A 21764-nucleotide genomic window follows, 5' to 3' on the forward strand; every position below is an offset into this window, starting at 1 on the left:
AAATCCCTTTAGTTGTTGTGTAATTAACAGGGGATCTTGGTGGTATAATTTTGAGTAGGCCTTGTGTATTTCTGCTGGGTTTTACCCGTTGGAAAATGCACATCGAGGAGTATAATAAAGGGTCATGCACAGTGTTTTCACATATACTACCTGTAGCCAGTTGAATTTGGGAGGGCTGTGAAAAATCTTCCTAGCAGCGTGTTTGTTGGTCATTGTAGGCAGAATGGAAGCCCACAGAACCAGATGTGATTTAGTGTCACCTTCTGATGCATCCATCTATCCATCCTTGCCTAAGACAGACATGAAACTGCTTGCTGTTCTTACTGCTTGTTTAGTCAGGCTGTAGTGGCTGCCCAGTGTCCAAGGCCTGTGCTGGGATTCCTGTTCTTAATCTGTGATTGTGTTTCCCAAAGATGAAACTAGGATGCAATGCTTCATCCCGTGGGGAGGTGTGAGAGATATGTGTGGGATAGGTGCAGGAAGATAGAGAACCCAGTTCCATAAAAGTCAAGCTAAAAGACTGACTTTAAAATTCTTTGCTCACTCTAGAAAAAAGTCACAGTGGGATGTCTCATGAAGCAGCCATACATGTATGGATGCAAACCTGCCACCTCCCCTCTAACCTTAGGCGACCCTGTCTGCTTCTCCTTCTGTGCCCTCTGACAGTGGCTTAGCCCTTGAGATAGATGGGCTTGCAGCTGGTTGGTGCCAGAGCACAGAAGAGGCGAATCGGGTGAGCCGTGTGTAGCCCAGGTGGCTTTACTCGATCGCTGGCTGAAGGCGGAGGCGGTGTTTATTCGGGATACAAAATTCCCATTAATACTGTCGCGTCCACGGGCGCGGTGGCAGTGCCGGGGCGGCAGTGACATCTAGTGGCTCCTGGCCTTGGGCTCTCTCCAGAAGCCACATGAAATCTTTCAGTTGCCCAGTCTTGTTTTGTAACTTTTGAACATGCTCCTGCCACAGCCACGATCCCCGACCAGCAGCATGTGACTGCACAGAGATGACCTTATTCCCCGAGATGCTCCTTCCACAGTGCTAAAATCACTGCTCAGTTCTGGGGTTTGTCTCCATGTGCTGCCAGGCTCAGCCCTCAGGCTCAGTTCTCTTCACCCTGCTGATGAAGGCCAGGCAGGAGAGGGGTACTCCCAAACTCCACGCAGATATTAAGGGTGGAGCATCTTCAGGCAGAGGCAAGTCTTGGCTATGGGCTGCACAGGGAGGAGTGCTGGGTTGGCCTTGGAGTCTGTAGGATGACTATCTGTCATCAAACCCCTACTTTACCCTTCTTCTCTTGTGGAAAATCCTAGTGATGCTTAGTTTTCCTTTTTGGTAATTTCTTTAAAATTTCACTCTTTATTTCAAAGACTCCAAAGCACTTCCCTCCCTCCCTTCCCTCTGCAGTTGTTAACACTGTTACTGCACTCAGTGCAAAGTGCTGCCCTGCCTGCTCTTCCCGTAACCTCCACGTGCTGACACTGCCCGGCAGGAGAGCACAGGTAATCCCCCCGATCTGGCAGAGTTGCGCTTTGATGCACAAGGGATTTGCTGCCCGGTTTGAGAGGAGCTGAGTTGTTCTGAAAGATGGGCTGAGTGGACAGCGTAGAGCTATGTGTAGGTTGTTATTTTTGGCTGAGATCAGAGGGCTACAAACTTTTATGACTTATTCTGTAGAGATTTTGGCTTGAAAGGGCAGAGTGGAAGTGATCATGTAACAGGCAACATTGGATGCTGAACTGAGAACAGTGAGATTAAGTAACCCTAAAGTCAAAATTGCAGAGGTGGATGCCAATACTAGTCCTGAATTGGAAACCCCACCGAAACCCCTTCTCACTCTTCAGCTATGAAAAGATTTGATGAGGAAGACCTTTCTTTAATTCTCTTCTAGCTTCCTTGCCCTTCTATAGCTGGACACTGTATAGAGTGTTAAACCTATCAGAGCAAAATCTCTAATATTTTTACCAAGTGTGCAGTGTTTTCATTAGTTTCATTCTCTAAAACATCAGGTTTGCAGCTAGTCCTGCATTGCTACTCAGCCTACTGTGCTTTAAACTCTTCTAAAGTCAAATGGTTATCATAGTGCTGAATAAAAGCTGATCACTGCTGTAACTGGCTAATAGGTCAGCGATACAAGGGTTGCAGGAAATCCAGCTGCTTCTGTTGCCATTATCTGAAGTGTGGTTTTGCTCAGAAGAAAATCACTCCGTAGAAATGGCAGGGTAGGTTCAGCACCTGTTTCTCACTGCTGCTGGCTGGAACTTGATCAGCCAGAGGGGCTCAGCAACATTCCTGCTCCGAGCATGGGGGCTGATGGTGTGGTCCCACATTTCTCTCTGAAGAGACCTGTGGGTTGGGACACGAGAAACTGAGCCTGAAGTTGCCCTGTTAAATTCTCGGTCTCCAATTGTGATGCATCAGCTGAAAAGATCCCAGTTTACTGGTGGGCTTGCAGGGCTGGCAGGTAGAAATAGTTGCCTTTCCAATGAATCAAACCCTTCTCCCAAAACTTCACATCATATTAAGGTACCCCTGCAGTGCATTTCAGTTCCCATGTGCTTGTACACAACACCCCCACCTTCCAATTCCCTAGTTCTCCAGCTCCTCTTTTGGCTCCTCTAGACCCAAACCAGGTTTAGCAAGAGACAGATGTTGATGCTGGTAGTAAGAGTAATTTTTGCATTTCTCTTCCCGGAGATTTATATGGTACTTAAGGTAGGGATAAGTAGTAAAAAGCAAGCAGCTGTGTCTGTTATTTATAGTGAGTAAACCTGCTGGTGGGGAAGGTGGTGTTAGGGAGAGTGTAAGCAGTACAGTTTTTAGCATAAGAGCTGTTCATTTAAATTGAGAATAATTTTTAGCTTTTTTATATACAAAAAAGGTTGAATTTCATAGCTACTAAAGCACGTGCCACAGAGGGAAGAGGATGGATGGTCTCCAGTGAAATCCTATAAAGGCAGAACCAACACTCAGTTCCCTCTGTACCGACTTGGCAAATTAATCAGCTTATTTGCAGGTGTCCAGTTGGAGAAAACTTGTGCCCATGTTGGACCTATGAAGGAGCTCTAAAATTATCACTCCTGTTCTTTTAGCAGAAAATACTCAGTTTTATAGAGATGTTCTGCCTGAAGCTGCCTGAGTTAAAATGAAGAAAGTATTTTAGTCAAGGAATAAACAGTGCCAAAGCTCTGCCTGGGAGCAGGAAAAGTGGGCATTTGAGGTCTGCTAAGTCTCCTGAGGATGGGGTCATCTCCACTGATCTTCCTTCAGAACCTAGTTCAGAGATGCCTTGAGGCACAGTCCCTGACCCAGGGTGCCTCTCTGCTTTAGGGACCTGGGGCTGATTTCAGGCTCAGCTCCTGGGGCAGGGAGGCACAGCTGCGTGTTCTGGTCCGTCATTGCCCTGCCAGTGTGATGGACAAAAAACAGCCCCTGAATTGGGTGCAAAGAACGTTATTTGTTATCTTAAGGAGTAAAGATTATCTTTTGATTCCTGAGCAAGCAGACAAGGCAAAAAAGCTATTGGCTGTCAGTTCACACCTCTCAGATCTTATATGTGGAACTTTTTTGACCTTAATGGTCAAATAAAATTGTTAAATATCACAAGCTTCTCTGTCAACTTCAAGACAAACAGAACAATTTACATGGTATATAGAGAGCTGTGCCCTTCGCTCAATGAAGATAAAGGTTAGGAGTCCAGCCACCGGGAAATTTCTATTTATTGTTCAGCACTGTACACAAGGGGGTGAGGAAGGACTTAATAGCCAGTCCTTGCCTGGAAATTAGTGTAAATACTGCCTCACCCGAGGGAACTGTGGAAACATGGATACCAGCAAAAACTTCAAATAGTCTCTGTGTAATATCGGCCGCTTGATTTCTCGGTTGTAGAGCCGACACCTCTTGTCTGCAGGGACAAATCCCTTAACTGCTCCTGGTCTCCTCCTGCTGTTGGTGTGGGACCCGGCAGGGACTGGGATCTGCTCCCTGAGCTGCTTCGTACAACTGTGGCCTGGAGCCGAGCACAGCTGTGCCAGGGAAAGGGACAGCAAAGCCCTGGGGTGGGGATGGGGAAAGGGAGGCGGGCAGAAGCACATGGGCTTTCCTGGGCTCCGATGCCACTGGTAGAGATAGAAATCAAACTGGTCACCAGAGTCGCCTTGAGACCCAAGCATACTTACACCCACTAATTCTTTTTATCTTCCAGATTCTGTGTGGGAGACAAATTTTTCCTGAAGAACAACATGATCTTGTGTCAGATGGACTATGAGGAAGGGCAGCTGAATGGGAGCTTCGAGTCCCAGGTTCAATAACAGACCCTGCTTCACTGAAGCACTGTGGGATGGGCGCTTGGCCGCATGAGCAGCGAGGGCGCCTGTCAGCTTGCCTGCAATATTTTTTTAATTCTTGGTCCAGAGAGGACTATATACATTGTAGTACTTTTCCCCCCCAACACAAAGCAGTTACAATTTTAGATGTACAGTTGTGCCTGCTTAGCTGAGCACTGCATTGCCTGTATGTTTGTGAGTTTTTGGGGTCTGGGGGAGGGCTCTGTACAGTCTGTTTTCTGTATATAAACTGGAACATTTATTTTATGAAAAATGTAATGCAATTTTATTACTGGTGTGAATTAAAAATTATGAATGTTTCCTGGTCATCTTTGCTGTGGTTTCTTCCCCATGTGGCAAACGGCTGTGTTTCCTGTGCTTTATGTTGAGCAGACTATTAGAAAAATACACACAGATCCCTGGAATCACATGGATCACAGCAGAGGCAAGTTCACAAACACCAGCTGGGGGAAATGCTGCTGCAGACTTAGACCTCTCTGCTTGAACAGTGCAGAGACTTGTGTCCAACCACCTGCTTCCCTGTACAATGGGAGGGAACAAGCTGGAGGCAGGTGATGGTTGGGAACCATTGACATCGCTGGCCGGGTCCCACCAGGGCTGCTGAGCTGCTGGCTGAGAGGCACCTCGCTTTGCACCTCTAGGAATTCAGACAGAGCTTTTCCATGGCCAGGAGCACTTATTGGCCAGCTGATACAGTGTCTCCAGTCTGGTCTGCGAGGAGCAGGCTCCCTCCAGCCCTGCCAACAGGTGCCTGGGCATTGATCAGGATATTAATTTCAAGGCTTTGATAGGCAGTGGTGTTTTCCCATGGGGCATCGCTTGTCAGAGCTGCTGCAAGGGCTGATGTCTGGGTTTGAACATGACTGGGCGCTGATGCAGCATCATCCCTTCCCACAGCCCTTTTTGCTTACTCTGTGCCAGGTGCTTTGACCTCCCACGCAACAAAAGCGATGAGATTTGAAGCATCTCCTGGAGAAAAATTCTGAACTGTGTTCCTGCTGCGATGCTTTGTGCAATGATTTTCAAGGTTATGCAATTCATGTGCAACCCACTGGACTGTATCAAACACATTTCTTTGTATGGTGAGTGTCACTTTAATATAGTGCACCAGTAGCTGTAAAGGATGGCTGCAATTCTATTTATTTTGTCTTCTGGCTTTTTCTTAAATTTGCCCCCCTTTCCTTTAATAAATAGACACCGAGTACTTTTTTTCTGATGTGACTTAATTGGTTGCTGGTCCTGGGTCGCTTGTGTGTGTTCTCTGGATTGCAAATGCCAAATACAGTGCAGCTTGGTGTTGTTCTGACTGTTGCATGAAATGCTTTTATGTACACCTGTGCTAAATAATGGCTAAATAGAGGCAAAACTCCAGTAGACACTTAGTGAGCCTAGACACTTAGTGAGCTTCAAAATATTGCCTATCATCTAAAGCTACCTGAGACATGTGAAATGATTGAGTGATTTTTTCTTCATAAACAGATATTTTGGATTGAGAGACCCATTATAAAATGTTTGGCCCCATCCCTCTTTATTCCCATAAACATGGAATAGCAATTTAAAAGCCACCTATAGCTGCCTATGGATATGTGGTATTTTAACTGCTTCTCCATTTTCGTGCTTTCTGGGGTTGGGGAAGATTGTCTTGTGAGAAACTGTAGGGTTGATGCTCTTTTTGTAGAGGCTGTGGGAGGTGGCCATGCTGGAGCTAAGGAAGGAGTAGCTTGTTACGCAAATGTTTTGATTTCTTGCTTTGAAATGGGCTGCCAGACAGTCACTGCCTCTGCCTGTGCTACAGAGTGATGGCTCCTCACCTGCCTCTGGGATTTGCTGTAATTCATCACACAATGGCAGCGCGAGGGTGCTGCTCTGTGGTGAGGAAGGAAGCAGTAAAACAAAACCAAAACCACTCACCAAACACGCTGGAGGGAGCTATTAATTTTTAGTTCAGATTCTTAAGGAGGGTTTTGGTACCAGTTTAAAAACTGAGTCCTTTGGAGAATGGTACCTTCTAGAAAGCATTTTTTTCTTGGCTTAGCTGGTCTACTTACTTCAGAATTGAAGGGAGGAGGAAAGTGTAACTTTTCAGAACTGCCTTGCTAATGCCAGCTAATGGCTCTGCAGCTGCCTGATCTCTTGTACATCGCTGGGAGAGCTGCAGAAATGTCACCCCAGAGGGAGGAGGATGCTGGAGTAGAGGGTCGTTTGTGCAGGAAATCCCACTCTACTGTTGGATGAACACAAATGGTGTTTGGTTGGTGTGAGCCATGTCTTGCTGTGTATGTGTGTCCCCACACTGGCTCTGCAGGGCAGGAGGATCTGAACTGGCCCATTTGGAGGTGTCATTTACACTGTGGGCCCTGACTTATGTGCAATGGCTTTCGCTGCCTCCCTGCGCTTGTCCTTGCTGTGAAATGCAGGCAGTACCCTGGGGTGCAGGGACTTCATTTCTGATGGGCAGCCCACTTGATTCGTCACCATGGCTGTAGATCCAGTTGCTGATGTCTAACAAGGAATTTCACGATGCTGTTTCATGCAAAAACCTCAGCTGGCAGCGGGGTGGGTGGGAGGAAAGCCTGGGGCAGGACACAGCTTCTAGCTGCTGAGTGGGGTGCAGCAAATGTCCGGTTGTCTTATATTAAAAAAAAAAAATAACACAAGGGAGAAATTGTGCAGCATCTATATCTCTCTTTTCTGTATCTGCCAGCAGACAAGGCCTGCCTGCCATGGCCTGTGCCCCTGAGAGTGTTGGAGGTGGGATATCTTTAAAAATGAAAATCCCAGGAGGACAATGCAATCATGAATTTTTGTCTGAACGCTGCAAATTTGCTTAATAGAAACAAGTGCTGGAGTGCAGACCTGCTGTTGAATAATCGCTTCCACTCTACGGAGCAGAGCACGGAAACCTTTTGATGGTGTTATAGTCATCACTTGGCATAAATATTCATTCAAGGAATCAGAGCAGAGTAAATGGCATTTTAGCCGCTAATCATTTAGTATTAGCAGATAGCCCTTTTACTGCTAAAGATAACCACTGCTTAATCAGTTTAGTGACCACTGGCATATAGTATGACATTTAAGCCTGTGCCTCAGTCCCCACACTGAGGACATGGCTCCCAGTGACCCCTCTGTCCAAACCTCCATCATTTCCAATGTCAGCCCAGCCGCCGCCAGCTGCCAACTGCACTCAGCTGGCTTTAACTTCTGCATTATGTGCCATTTGCCTCCTTATCTTAGATCAAAGAGGTATTTTAAGTTCATGCTACAAATGTTAAAATCTAGGATCTTCTTTCTCTTTTTTTTTTTTTTGTAGTCGGGGCTAATGGCTGATCATAGCGCAGTCTGATTTTGAGATTAAAAACAAGCCAGTATTTAAAGGCAATCAAAATCTTAAGCTTCTTCTCCATTCATCTTTAATGCTGGTGTAATTGCTGCACAGATTCTGGCTCTCCCTCCAGACTTAATTTATTTTATTTTTGGAGCGTGCCCCTGTCTGTCAGAGGGATGTTATACTTCCCTGAGCAGCATTAGCGCTATTGAGCACTCCGCCACCGGCAATCCAGCTCACCCCATTTCATATCTTGCCAAACAAGTTAATCTAATATTAACAGCGGTTTGTTACCTCGTTGTTAGCTTAATTTACTTTACAAGAAATGCTATATTTGCATTTCATCCCTCTGTCGTTGGCTTGCGAACCGCGCTTCCCAACGCCAAGAAGGGATGGTTTGCGCCGCTCGGCGCCAGTCCCTCGGCGCGGCATTGCCACACGGAGGAGGAGGCCATCACCCCCACCAGGCGTTTTCCCTAATTGGCCAAGGGGGATGTGGGGAGTTGGAAGGAGGATTTCGAAAGCCACAGAGCAGGTCCTGGAAATGCAATATTCAGAGTAGCGCAAATACCGCTGCTGCTCTTCCAGTAATAGAGCTGAGTCGCAGACAGCAGTTTTCCCTGGTGGGAAACATATACAGTAAATGTCTTTAGTATGGAAATCAGCAGACGTGTGGGCACAGGGGCAGACGTTTGTAACACCAAGATGTTCCTCAGGCTTTCAGGGGTGCTACCATGCCAGCCCCTGCCACACACCAGGGATTTGTCAAGGTCTCTCCACCAGCGTGGTGAGGGCCCTGGGCCTCACTTCCAAATTGCTGGGGTGAGGGAGCTGTGAGCAAAGTCCTCCAAACAATCACTCAAAATCTAATTCCTCAAATGACCTGGCTCCCAGCCCTCAGCAGCTCTCAGACAGGAAGGCTCTTCTCCAGCAGCCTGATGGGGCTGTGCCAGCTGCAGGGCTGGGGTTGACCTGTAGTGGCCATAGGTAACATCGGTGATTGTGTACCTGGGGCTGTCTCCCCTAGGTTAGGGAATGTGGAGTTGTTGGAGATGGAGATGGCTTTTGCCAGTGAAAGTTTCTGACTTAATTCTTGATTAAGTCACTCTGTGTCCCATTGCTAAACCCTGTCCCTGTTTATGGGGTGCCGGCTTCCCACCTGCTCTAGCAATTGCTCCTTTCCCCTGTGCCAGCAAGGCAGCAGTGGAGCTGCCTGCAATGAGTTTGTAATATTATTTCCAAATGGAAACAGCAGTGAGTGGGGTGATGCCATTACCCTGTCCTCTCACCCCCCTGTGTCCTCAGACATCAGCTTCTCATGAAAAATGGACCTTTTAGCAGAGAGGGAGGTTGCAAATGTTTTTCTAGGGGAGCCCACTCAGACCTGGAGCTGATTTCCGGCTGCCTCTCCTGTTGCACCCCAAGTCAGCAGATAGCTCCAGCTTCTCTGATGGGCAGGCATCTCCCCAAGACTCTCCACCTCTCTTGTTCATCCCTAGGCACGGTATTCCCTGTAGTGCACTCCAGGGCAGGGCTGAGCTCCCAGTGCAGGCACCGGCTCCAGGGGAAGCCTCAGTTTGCACAGCTTGATGTAGGTATCACTGCTTACAGGAACCAAATGACTGTCTGGCTGGCTTGCTCTGGTTTTAATAGTAAAATGCTGAAGGATGCTGAGGATGACTCTGGCCAGGCTGAGATGTCTGGCGGGGCAGCTGCTTCATGGTGCAGAAGAAGGTTTTTAGTAAAGATCTGAGAGAAAGCAGAGCTGGAAGGACCAAACCTGCAGAAGCAGCAGAACATGGAGAGGTGGATTGAAGTGGGGGATCAGCTGCAGATGAAAGTACCAAATATTAGTAGCTTATTGTAAGCAATTGGAGGGCAAGTGGCCCAAGCAGAGATCTGTTTTGCCACAAAAGCACTATGAAGCACGTTGTAAGTAATGCAAAAGTATAAGTGTAAATATAAATAACATAAATATATTGCACTGGACACAGCTCTGAGGCCAGTCATCCCGGGAAAACATGCCCAGGGGAGATGATTTAAGCTACTGCTGCATTGCTTGTCCACCATCCCTCCTGAGGGCCAACCCTCCCTCCCCATCAGGCCCAAGAATTCACTCTCCCTGGGGTTTTTGCCTATGGGAGCAACTGAGTGCCAAAGCCAGGGGCTCCAATGCTGATGCCCAGTGCCGGATCTGCTCCCACCTGCCCATAGCACAGTTAGCTCAGCATGTAGGGATAAATACCACTGAGCAGGCAAATGGTTTGGGTTTTGGACAAGAGGCTGTCTCAGACCCAGGTATATGCACATCCATCCTCTCTGAGCCACGGGCAATTTTTTCCCCTCCAGGTGATACAGGGGCAAAAATGGGACTTGGCTGGGCGACTAACTTTGGGAGCACTATAAAACAAAGGTGCTCTGGCGGGGGGAGGTGTGGTGGCCAAGCAGGTGGCCCAGGGTCAGGGCTGCTGGAAATGTCAGCCTTCTCCCTCAGTGGGTGCCCAGCAGCCAGAGCCATGGGCAGGGCCTCAGCGCAGCTGGAGCCTGGTGCCAGCCCACGGGCACGGTGTGGCAGCACCTGCAGGCGGTGGCACGGCCATGGGCACCTTGCACACCCGGGGCAATGCGCAAATACACATTCAGGCTCCGCCGCTGACCAGACACATAATCCTGAACTCCCAGGAGTTCCCTGGAAGGAATGTTTCACTACTAACTTAAAGAAATTAATTTGAGAAGAGCAATAAGGTGCTGCCTGCTCCCTGCCTGCGGGTGAGCAGAGGGGCCTGGCTGCCTGTTTTAGTCTTCGATGGTAACACTTCTGGAAAGAAATGTTAACACAGCCTGAGCATTTTTGGGTGATTTTACTAAGAAAATTACCTTGAGAATAGCTTTATTATTATTAAATTGAATCAGGTATTTACTTAAAGGTCTTGACATCCTTGTAGAAACTGTACAAAATTGTGGTTTTATTTAATGAAAATTCTGTTGCTTGAAACCGGTGTCTCACTCTGGAGCTCGTCCTGAGGCACCGTGGGCATCCCAGCAGTGGGTGTCTTTAACCTAAGTGACCTCTTCAATGTTCAATGCTCAGGTTCAGAAGGAGGGACTTCTGTTTGCAGTTTGGTTTTCTGAAAAGAGATTGTCTTTATCATAATTTTTTTAATTAATTTTTCTTAAATTCTTGCTGAACACAGCCCAGAGATGCAGTGAAGCATCTTGCCTTGGTAGCAGTAACAGCAGCCCTGGGGGGCTGAGGCGATGACCTCTCTGCCTGCCGCAGAGGAGGAGAAAAGGTGCCCCAAAGTCCCAGTGGGAACACAAAGGTTCAGGACATAACATTCTCCAGAGCAGGATGCCTTGCCTTTGCACCTGAGAGGAGGCCCTGGGAAGCCTCAGCCTTTGGCAAGACACAAACATTAACACAGTGGCTTTGCCATGGCCGCAGCAGCCCAGGAGCTGCTCCTGGCTGCCCTGCACTGTGTCCCCTCACCCCACTGGGGAGCAGCAGCCTCATAAATAATTCCTCAGTGTAATGGCAATGTTGTAAAACATGAATATTTAGTGCATGCATAATAGTTGTTTATTCATACTTAAATGTCAGCTGATGAAAACATATTTAAAAGGCTCCATTTCTGGGGAAGCACAAGCAGCCGGAGGACATGGGATGCAAAGTCACACTGTTTCTTGCCACACTGAAGCCCAGGGGTGCAGTGACAGACCCCTGCACTCTCAGGCTGCATCATGTTCCCATTCCCTGGGTACCAGACATGCGGGAGCCAGCCCTGTCACGCTCTTAACAGATCCATCTCCGGTCAACAGTGGGTTTCGCGTTTGTGCCAGGGCTGAATTTGGCTAAAACTGCCAGTTTCCCTGGTGTGCCTGTGTAGCCCTCACGACCGAGCCACGGGGACGCCGCTGGGACGGGCTGGGAGGGGTGACACTTTGCAGGACAGGGGTGCTGTGACAGCAGGTGTGGGAATGCGGACGAGGGTGTGGGCGGGCTGTCCCCTCCCCGTCCTGCCTGCCTCCTGCCCGCTCCCGCTCGCGAGAGAGAACTCTCAACACTTGGGAAGGGGAAAAAAAAAAAAAAAAAAAAAAAGAGAGAGAAATAAATTATCAGTAAAGTAATGCAACACAAACTTATGAAGGACAATTTTTTTTTTGCTGTCAATACACACAAAGAGACAAAAATTGGAAGCTTTTGAGGAAAAGAAATGCGTCTGAACTTCTGAGCGAGCGAGAAAGTACTGAAAAGCCCTGCCATGCCGAGCTCCTCTGAGGTAACTTCTGTGCTTGGAAAGAATATTTCAGAAGACATTTTATTCTTTAGAAGATGCCAAAAATGCAAGACTTGGCACTTTAACAAAACAGAAAAAGGAAAACACATAATCTTCTTAACTAGTAAGTCTTTGAGCCCAGGATCACATTGTTGCCATATAATAAAAAGGGATGTTATGCAGTAAATTGGGCAGTTAAGAATTCTGTGCATACTCAAAATCATGACATTTCAAGGACAATAAAGTTGGCTGGCTCGTGGCCATTGGCCATATGAAGAGAAAACAAAAAAATGGATTGTCAGCTGGTTATTCATACCGCATTACAAAACAAGCCTCCCAACAGGCAAACACTCTTTATTGCTTGTGTTTTTGCTCCAGAAATATATTTTTTAATTAAAAAAAAAAAAAGAAAGAGTTCTTGCAGCATTCATCTTACAAATGTTAACCCCTTAAAAGACAATTCTGACATGCTTTGCCGCTGGCTTTTCCACTTTATAAATGTTCTACAGACGAGGAAAAAATCAGAAGGAAAAATTTATTTCTCACAATGTACGAGCTGTCTGTTTCTTTATTGGAGAAAAAAAAAGAATCAAGGCATTCGAGACAGCTATTAATTATGTGGGATGCAATTAATCGTGTGGGATGTTTTGATTTTTGGGGTGTCTGACATGGAATAATCCCTGGGGAGTTGTTTTCCAGATCAAACGTAGAATCTGTGAGCATGTGCCAAGTGGTGTCCCCAGACCTGCAGCCAAGGCTGAGGATGGTCCCAGTTTTGTGATGGTCTGCAGGGTGGAGCTGGTGGCACCGGTGTTCTGGGTCAATGGAAGTCGGCCCCAGCCCAGCAAGGCACAGTAGGGAAGGGCACCCACAATCTTATTTTGGCTGTGGTTGTATAACATCACTTTACCATGACCTGCTGGACCATGCAGGCTCCCTAATGTCTGTATTGTTACTACAACATGTGTTTATACACAAACAATGATTTCTGTTTCTCTCGGGGTTGCATTACATGCTGGCAGCAATGCTGCTTTCTGGGTGCCACTGCCTGTGTTTTCCACAGGCCGTGCTTCATCAAGTTAAGCCAGAGGCTGGGAGAGCCAGACTCTGAGCCATGTACTGCTTAACTCCACACTTTTATCCTTTCATGGCTCTTTATTTCCATGATTTAATTTCTCCCCAAAGAACTTGATTCTGGCTTTCAAATAAAGATGAGCTTTCTAATAAGTACTATTCTCGCAGAGTCACTGTCCTTTTTAGAAATAGCTGAGGCACTACGATTATTGCATTGCTGTGTAACATTGGGAAGTACCAAATCCTGAAAAAGTACTAAGCATCTCACTTGAGCTTGATCAAAACCCTAACAGCCCCTCTATGAGGCACACTGAAACACCAGTCAGGTGTACATGCTTGACCCATGCTGGGGGGCCAGGGGGCCACAGGGCCACGGCATGAAGGTGAGGTGCTGTGGGGATGATCCCCTCCTGGCTGATGTGGCCATGGACAGAGCTCTGTGGTGTGACTGCCACAGGCCAGTGCCCAACCATCACTTTGGTTTTCACTTCCAGCAGGTGACCAGCTCCATTGGTGTGACAGCCCACATGCTTCTGGTCCCTAGTGGGTCTTCTTGATGAGGTTTTATAAAAGTGATGACCCTTGAACCGTATTTATTAATTTATTTGTAGAGAGGCAGGCAGTCTGGGGGAATTAAACAGAAGCCTTCCTTGCTGAGGGGAGAGGGAAAGGCAGGTTTTTGACATAGGTTTTTGACACACTGCTTCCAATAGGTCCTTATTCTGTCTCTTTAATTGTCCCAGGGGGTTGTGCTGGAACAGCTGCAGGTTGTTTGCAGCAAGATGATCAGGACTACATCTGCAGGTGGTGGGGGAGCTACATTGGGATGTGAAGCTGGGAGAATATGACTGGAACAGGTATGGCAGTGGGCTTTTCTGGGCTTTTTGGGCTGGAGAAAGAGCGGGAGGTGTTTGCAATGCATTTGGTTGAGCCTTGTGAGGAGGGTGACATGGGCATGTTGGATGTGCTGGTGCTGTGTTGCTCTGGCTTCTTGCTAAGAGCTGCAATGGTATGTAGGGAAAGATGTGTGAAATCACTGGTGAAGTCAAATGCCTTTGGTTGAAGGAGGAATCTTTGCTGTGGGAGGGAATGACACCCCTGTTTGGTCATAGAGCTCCCACAAAATTGCCCCCGTCCTGCTGGGGATGTAGGCCGAGGGAAAGAGACTGAGTTAGGCTGTTGTGGTGACAGCTTTTTCCCCTCCCTCATTTAAGTAAATCTTTCCTGACCATAACTTAGGGGAGATGCTTGGCTGAAAATCTTGTGTCTTTTTTTGGGAATTGCTTGTTGATTGGTTGTAGAAATGGCACCAGGGTAGATCCCGAACTGATACAAATAGGTTCATTGCCTGTCAAGTCACTGTATTTCTCTCATCCTCCAAGTCCTGGGTCAGCTCCCTGCTCCTACATGCTCCCTGCTCATGCTTTCTGTGCCACTGTTCCCACACAAGGGCCTTGCTTGGTCCTTCTGCTTCTCCCTCTCTTCCCCAGTTCTCGAGCATCTTTATTTGCAGTGTGATTTGCTCAACCTTCCTTTTGTGTTTTAATCCACTGTAGTCTGTCCCCTGGTCCTGCCTATGCTCATCATTGCCCATATCTACCTTGTTTTGATTGCACGTTCTCTGGGACAAAGTGCAACGATGCCGTTTTGTGGATAATTAAATCCTCCTGGTTGCGGTTCCAGTCAGTGGGACAACTCATGCTGCATCGTGCAGGAGGATATAAACTGCCTGGATTTGCATGCAGAGTCTGTCATCTGCTGTGAATCATTTTGGGATGCTTTTGCATGAGTGAAGCTGTTTAAAAATAAATTGTATTGTGTTAGACTAATGGAAGATAATAAATTCGTCTAGTCTTTTAGCTTAAAATTCATCAATGTCTGGAGCTGGAAGGGGGAAAGGAGCTGGAGGACATAGACCCATTGGGCAATTAATGGCCAGGAACTTGGCACTTGCCAGGCTGCCATGATGCCCAGCAGTGTCACAGTGCCCTGACAGCAGGAGGACAGCACAAGCATTAAACCCTTCTTAAAAAGGCAAAAACTACAAAAAAACCCCTCCCCCTTTTAAACATCAGTTAACAAGATATCCCTTAATCAAAGTCTGTTCTAAGTGGTACTGTGCAAAGGGATTATTGCAAGATCAAAAACCTTTGAATTATTGAAGCCTTCAAACCCTGATGGTATTTGCTATCCCCTCCCTGTCCCCCGTGCTACAGCAGGGAGAGCCCTTTTTTGTTGAGTGTAATTTCCCTGAGATCAGAATGGGTCAGCTCTGCTCTGATTTTGGCCAGCAGTGTGGGAGAGGGGTTGCAAACTCTAGCCCAAAGCTCGTGCAGATTGTCACTGGGCAATTTTGGGGAGATAGCACACAGAGTGCGTGACCTGTCTCTGTGCTACCTCGCTGGTGTGGCAGGGACTCTGGGACAGTGTCCCTTGCAGGGGGTGCCCCATCCGGGCCATAGGGATACTGCAGGGAAAGAACTTGTGCTGGGGTAGGAAAAAGCACACCAGCTATAAAGTCAGCTTTGTGGTTGTTTCTGGCCATCATCACCTACTCTGAGCACCAGTATCCTGTGCCCCTGTCCCCTCATGTCCCTGTCCCCCAGCATATGCTCTCTCTGGTTTCCCACTATTAAACTGCTGTAGACAGACTACAGCACCAGGTGGCTCTGGCATTGCTCCAGGACAGCATTCCTGTGGCCTGGCCCCAGGCTGTGGCAGAGGGTCCTCGCTCTTGTTAAGGTCCAGTGGCTTTTCCCCTCAACCCCCCTGCTGATGCCTTCTCGTCCCGATGCAGCTGTAAATTTGGGGTGATTCTGGTGACATCTGCAGAGTGAGGCCTGATTGGAGCCCACATAAGTAGGAGGTGAGGTGAAAGTGAGACATGGAGGGAAAGCAGCTTGTTAGTAGAGCAAATAATTCACAGTAAACAATTTCTTCAACAAACACATTGTTTGGATATCTATTTTTGAATATCTGCAAAGGGGCTGTGCAATTCCTGAATCTGCTGGTGCTCTGAACTAATGGAGTTTGCTTTATTTCCTTTCGGTTTGGGATGTGTGAGAGTGTGCTGGCTGTGTTCAGGCTGTCCTGGCCAACTGCAGTGGCTCACACCAATTGCCACTCTGTTACCTTGACTGAGTACCCCAGTGCTCTCCCTCTGCCCAGCCATGACAAAGGTCCTAGAAACATCCTGTTTCCCTGAAAATATGGCCAATGCAAAAACACTTGTGTGGACAGGCTTAATATTCACCTAACACAAAAGACTGTGTAGGCAAACCTTGTTCTTTGATGGAAGATGAAGAAAATAACTGCTCATGTTTAAACTCATCTGAGTATTTGAGACAATGCCCTGGATGCATTTTTCCAGTAATTCTTATGTTTGACCCAATACAACTGTTAGTCTACTTTGAAATCTTCAGTGACGCTAAACTGGGGAAACCAAGAGTGTAATTTATGGAAGGAAAAGTGCAGCAGATAGATGTTTTGTGTCCTATGAAGTACTCCTGCCACTTAAAAGACCACTTATTGAATGGAACTTCTGGTTGATGTCATTTGCTGGTTTGTTAGCGCCTTCCCCCAAATCCTTGCTTTGAGGAAAAGTGTTTTTAAGAAAAAAGTGTGAGTATGAACTGGACTCTGCTGTTACAAGTTGTGAGGCTCAAGGCCCTGGAAACTCAGCTCCATTGTTGCTGGTAGCATGATCTAGCAGCACCCTGGAAGCTTTCTTCCCTCACACCCCCAAAATATTGCATTTACAGCAGGAGGTAAAGCCTGTGAGAAAGTTGCAGGTAGAAACAGATAGTGCTTTGAATTGCTGTTGCTTTGCTTGCATACAGATCACTGATGGGGCTGATCTGGCCAAAGCTAACTCTGCCCATTGATGCCCACTCTGTCCCAAATCAGGGTCCCAAGGAGGCAACTTGGGCAGGTGTTCATTCAGCAAGAAGGTGTGATGGGCAGCACCTATGTGTGTGTATGCTGATGGCTGACTACCCCAGGCAAGCAAAATAAGCTCAAATTTTATCCCCATCAGCAACAGCTCAAACCAGTACACCTTTTCTGTGGCTGGTGATGGATGGCTGATGCAGGAGTAGGCTCCAGGGCTGCCTTCCTTGCTGCAGCTCTGAGGGTTGGAATTTGGGATTAGGTGGAATTAGGGATTTATCCCTCAGCATCCTGCTATAAACCTGCCTCTTCTCATGGTGTCTCTGCCAAGTTTTGCAGGGATTTCTTGTAGAGTCACTCCTGGTGACTTCTCTGTTGTAGACCACCAGCCAGTAGTGTGGCTGCCCCCTCCCCAGTGCCTCAGCAGCTCTCCCAGTGCATGTGTGGGGCACAGGAGCCATTCCTTGGGCTGTGCTCAGTGCTGTGCAGCAGGTTAATCTGAACCTGCAGTAGGACTGCTGCCCTGGTAAATCACACTGCTCAGGAGTTAACTAGATCAACTTTCTAGTCATCCCAGGTCTTTTAAAGGGCTCTTTTTTTTATTATCCAATTAACTATACATGTTAATAAAAAAATTTCTTTTATATAAAACCGAGCAAATTTTTTTCTCTGCCTGGAGTGACATAAATAGACCTTTTCATATATAGCTTCAGTGTCCTGGGACTGATTTGTGGATATATATTGCTGCTTAGAAAGACTGTAATTTACAGGTGATTGTTTGGAGGACTTCAAGTTACCACCACTCATATATATGGATATATAAATAAAAAATGAAACTTCTCAGGACATTCTACATAAACAATTTTCCTGGGAAGAAAAAGGATTCTCAATAAAAATAATAATAATAAAAAACGGCAAGGTTTTTTTATATCTATGCCTCTACATAAAGTAGGGGTAGATTACTTCAGTCTTTCATTTTTATTTCAGCATTTCTGGACCATTTCCTCCAATATTTTATCTTTTTTCTTCCATCACATATAAATAAACTTCTCTTATATTCCACTTCTGGAGGAACTGGCAGGTTTGGGGTCTGGAGGTAGCAGAAACCCTGCTGCCCAGCCCTGCCTGCCTGCACTTCCTCCAAGAAGAATAGGGATGGGAAGGATTAGCTCCAGCTGCCTTAATGAAATATCACTTCAACCTCTAAGTCTCTCTCACAGAAAAATACATACATGCACAAAGAGAAATACTTTTGGAAGCTGCTTGTGATTTTATGGCCCTGTTGCTGGGAGCTGCTGACAGTCTCTGCTCTCAGCAATCAGGCTCTCTGTTAAAGCTGGATACCATAAAGTCACTATTTCACTTTGGAAGATATTTTTATAAAGTTTTTTAGCGTTCCTGGTCCGAGACAGAGCCATGGCTCGCCCAAATCAGGATCGGGGTCTGCAGGAGCAGCCAAAGGGCACATCTGCAAGATGAGCCCCGAAGCAGCACCACTGAGCACCCAGAGCTGTTTTTCCAGCCTTCAAATGTCTGTGCTTCAGAGGCATATTGTAAGACAGAAGGATCTTTTCTGCCCCTAATTTATCTAGTTGCCTTTTTTTTTAAACTCTTATAATCTTTGAGGCATCTGCAACACCTATTCCATGGGTCTGTGATTTTTTTTCTGAAGTTGTAAACAGATTAATGCAAGTTTATGTGACCTGAAAGTAGATAATTTAGTGGTAGTTAATGCTCCTTCTTGCCCATCAGAAGAGGGGCTGGTTTTAGTCCCTTTATTAAAGCACGCAACAAAGTCTGCCTTCAGCTTCCAGTGTGCACTTCCAATGTAATTTAAGGGTTTAAAGATGAACACAACTTGTGTGGAGGAAAAGGGATGTCAAAGTAAAAAATCCCATGCTTTTAATTGAGATTAGTTGATCCATATTCCATTACCAAATCCTGTCCCGTGGCCGCTGTTCCTGCACAGCCGGGCAGGATTTATCAGCCTTGGTGCTCGCAGGCTCCCTTGTGCTGCTGCTCTCCCAGGGAGCCGTGAGGAGTGAGGTGGGACAGGCTGCTGTATATCACCCATCTCCTGCTCGCCAAATGATGATTCAGATTCACACAGAGATCTATAAAAGTCAGTGGTTTATTGCTGTCTTGTATTTCTGTATTAACCACCTCATTATCATCCCAAATGGAGTATAAATCCGAGGGTATCCAGTTGCTCAAGCCTGTGTGCTTGTGCTCCCCCGCCTCTTGCCTTATAAATCTTGGCTCTGGGTAACGGGAGGGACTCTGCGGTTTCCCAGCTCGGGAGCAGGCAGCGTTTATAAAGGAGCAGTTTTCTCTGCTTGGGGCAGGACAGGCAGTGCTCCAGTTCTCTTGACCATGTGTGTCTGCTCCGGTGGCTGAGCTGCCGGTGTGGGGGAGCAGCAGCACTCGTGCTTCTTGCGGAACCCAGGAACAAAAAGCATTGCCTGCTGCCAAGCTGTGTACCTCACCCCTAAAATCTGGGAGATGTGCTGGTCCCTTGGAGAATGGTCTGTTTTTGGGGTCTGCGGCTTTTTATGTGCAGAGTGCTGGCTTTGCTCAGCCCTGTGGTTGCTGATGGAAGCCAGTTATTAAGTGACTGGGAAACATTTGGAGAAAGCCCCGCATAACCCAGCCAAGGCCACAGGACACCTGCTTTGGGCACTTGGCATCTTGGTCTTCTGATGGAAAAAGCCTGAAATAAATAATAAGGCTGGACCAGGCTGGCTCAGATCATATCTTAATCAGTAGCAGCAAGCAGCCATGGCTAGGAACAGGAGGTGCATGGGAGATTCAGTGCTCTGGAAAACCCTGAGGATGGCCAGTGAAACCTCTCCTATGCACTGAAAAGACTTTTTATGCCATGTCTATAATTTACCACGTGTCAGAGTCAGAAATAACTGGCAGATGAGGTGCATGAACTTTTGATCTTTGCCATGACATCTCATCCCTGGGAACATGTGCCATTAGCAGGAGACTTTTCCTGTAGTTCTAGGCTAACATATGTGCTTCTAAGTATCAGTGAAGAATGCTATTCTTAACAAGGAAGTATAATTTTCCTAAAATACATCAGGAAAAAAGCGCGATGTTTGGACCAAGATCTCCCAAAGGCAGCAGATCTGTTGATCTCAGTAGGGTCTTTATCAACTGGGACACTTGTCCCACAAATGAGAGCTTGTGCATTTTATTGCTCAGCTGTTAACTTTGTAAGGACAGACTGGCTTAGGCTGTTATGGTTTGGGACAGCTCAGATGGGACTAATGCAGTCTGGCATCACAGCTTCACTGCTGTCAGATATAAATTCCCCACATTTCACTAAATTAATCCTTTATCTATCCTGTTTTCATTATGAAAAAATGAGCTAATTATTTAACATCTCCAAAAAGACTTCAACTGAGCCACCGCAAATCTGATCAACTCTTTAAAAAAAATCATTTTTTAAAATCCCTCTCTCCTCAGTGAAGAGTGTGGCCTCACTCTTCAGGCTAGTGCTAGATGCTGAAAAACTCACACCCGTGCAGGAGCTTGGTTCACTGTCCCCCCTTCTGCCCAGCCACTCGGTGTTTGCATCATAACAGTTTGATGTGATGGAAACTACAGGTGGAGAATATGACTGAAGGTATTACAGAATCAAATAGAGTAATCTAAGTGTATGTAAAGAGTGGGCCAAGACATGTTGCTTTTCTCAGAGAGCTTTTCTTTTTTGTTTGTCTCATTCATTTAGTGAGAGGAGACCAAATGAACAATGGGGAAAGCAAAATAATTTTAAAAGTATATTTTCTGTTTCTGCATAATAAGGAGCATTTTTTGAGTAGCCGCCTCTTAAAACCTTCACCTCACTACTGGCTATTTTTGCTGCAAGTTCCTGTCCAACACAAAGTGATGAGTTTCCCAGAATTTGATAAATTACACCCCTTCTTTGCAAATTATTCTCCTTCAATCTTCCACCACCTCTGGTCTTGACACATGTGCTGGAGAGGGCGACAAGCTTTTAAACCTCATTTAATGTGCGTAACCAAGACTTGCAGAGTTTTCTGGGTCTCTCAGAGGTCACACTTCTCAACTCCGCATGCATGCTTTTTAAAAATTATTATTATTGTTTTAATCACAGTGCTGCTGCTCCTGAGCTGATTCAGGCACCAAGGTCATGCGTGTTCTAAAGCAAAGCTTTTGATGAGGGGGAAAAAATATCAGGGGCATATACATTAGGGACATAATGAAGAGCCTGTTTGATGCTATGTCCAATGCTGAGACTGCCATGAGGACATGGGGCTTTTCTTCTCCTCTTCCTCCTTCTTCTCCTTGTCCATGAGCTGCTGAACATCCCTCATTGCCTCTCCTCTGACACTGAGTTCCTCTCTCTTTGTTCTTCATCACTGGACACTGAAACATCATGTAGGTGCACGAGGTGGTTTGTTCTGTCTCTTATTTCCCTCTTTTGGGTCTCTTCTCCCCACAGAAACAACCAGTTCTCATTTGGCATGTTCTGGGCTGTTGGCTTCAGGCAGGTTTTCCCTCATTAACCTCTGAAGATACATTGGTAAAATGTCAGTGTCATACTTCATCCTGTGATGAGAACTATTATGTGCACATTGTTAGGCCTGGATTCATACCTACACCATCTCTCTTTGGCTCTCTGGGAGCCTCATATAAAGATCAAATATGATGTTATGGATGATAGTAAGAATGAGCAGTCTTCCTTCCCCTCCTGCTCCCATTCCTTCTTTTGTTTTTTTTGGGGTGGTTTGTTTTTTTTTTGTTGGTTTGTTTGTTTGTTTTTGAGTGGGGGGGTGGGTTTTTTTGTGGGGTCTTTTTTTGTGGGGTCTTTTTTTGTGGGGTCTT

At 46.5% G+C, this 21764-nt stretch overlaps 2 protein-coding genes across 5 annotated transcripts in view; both read left to right on the forward strand.

The window, feature by feature from the left end:
* LMO1 (LIM domain only 1) overlaps positions 1–13881 on the forward strand; it is a 70471-nt gene extending 56590 nt beyond the window's left edge. For 3 of the 4 annotated variants that reach the window (XM_027700818.1, XM_027700810.1, XM_027700802.1), the window contains 2 exons: positions 4202–4298; positions 13763–13881. In XM_027700818.1, the coding sequence (XP_027556619.1) occupies positions 4202–4298; positions 13763–13867 (202 nt within the window). In that variant the 3' untranslated portion in view covers positions 13868–13881. Of the gene's footprint in view, positions 1–4201; positions 4299–5264; positions 5558–13762 lie in introns of those variants that run through there. The other variant, XM_027700829.1, reaches the window with a different exon arrangement.
* Positions 13850–21764, forward strand: part of RIC3 (RIC3 acetylcholine receptor chaperone) — a 52118-nt gene continuing 44203 nt past the window's right edge. Inside the window, exon 1 of the mRNA XM_027700791.1 lies at positions 13850–13881. The gene's annotated coding sequence lies outside the window, so the exon portion shown is untranslated. The remainder of the gene's footprint in view (positions 13882–21764) is intronic.

The sequence above is a fragment of the Neopelma chrysocephalum genome, unplaced genomic scaffold, assembly GCF_003984885.1.
Source record: "Neopelma chrysocephalum unplaced genomic scaffold, ASM398488v2 Primary Assembly neopelma1_24, whole genome shotgun sequence".
NCBI classification, from domain to species: domain Eukaryota; kingdom Metazoa; phylum Chordata; class Aves; order Passeriformes; family Pipridae; genus Neopelma; species Neopelma chrysocephalum.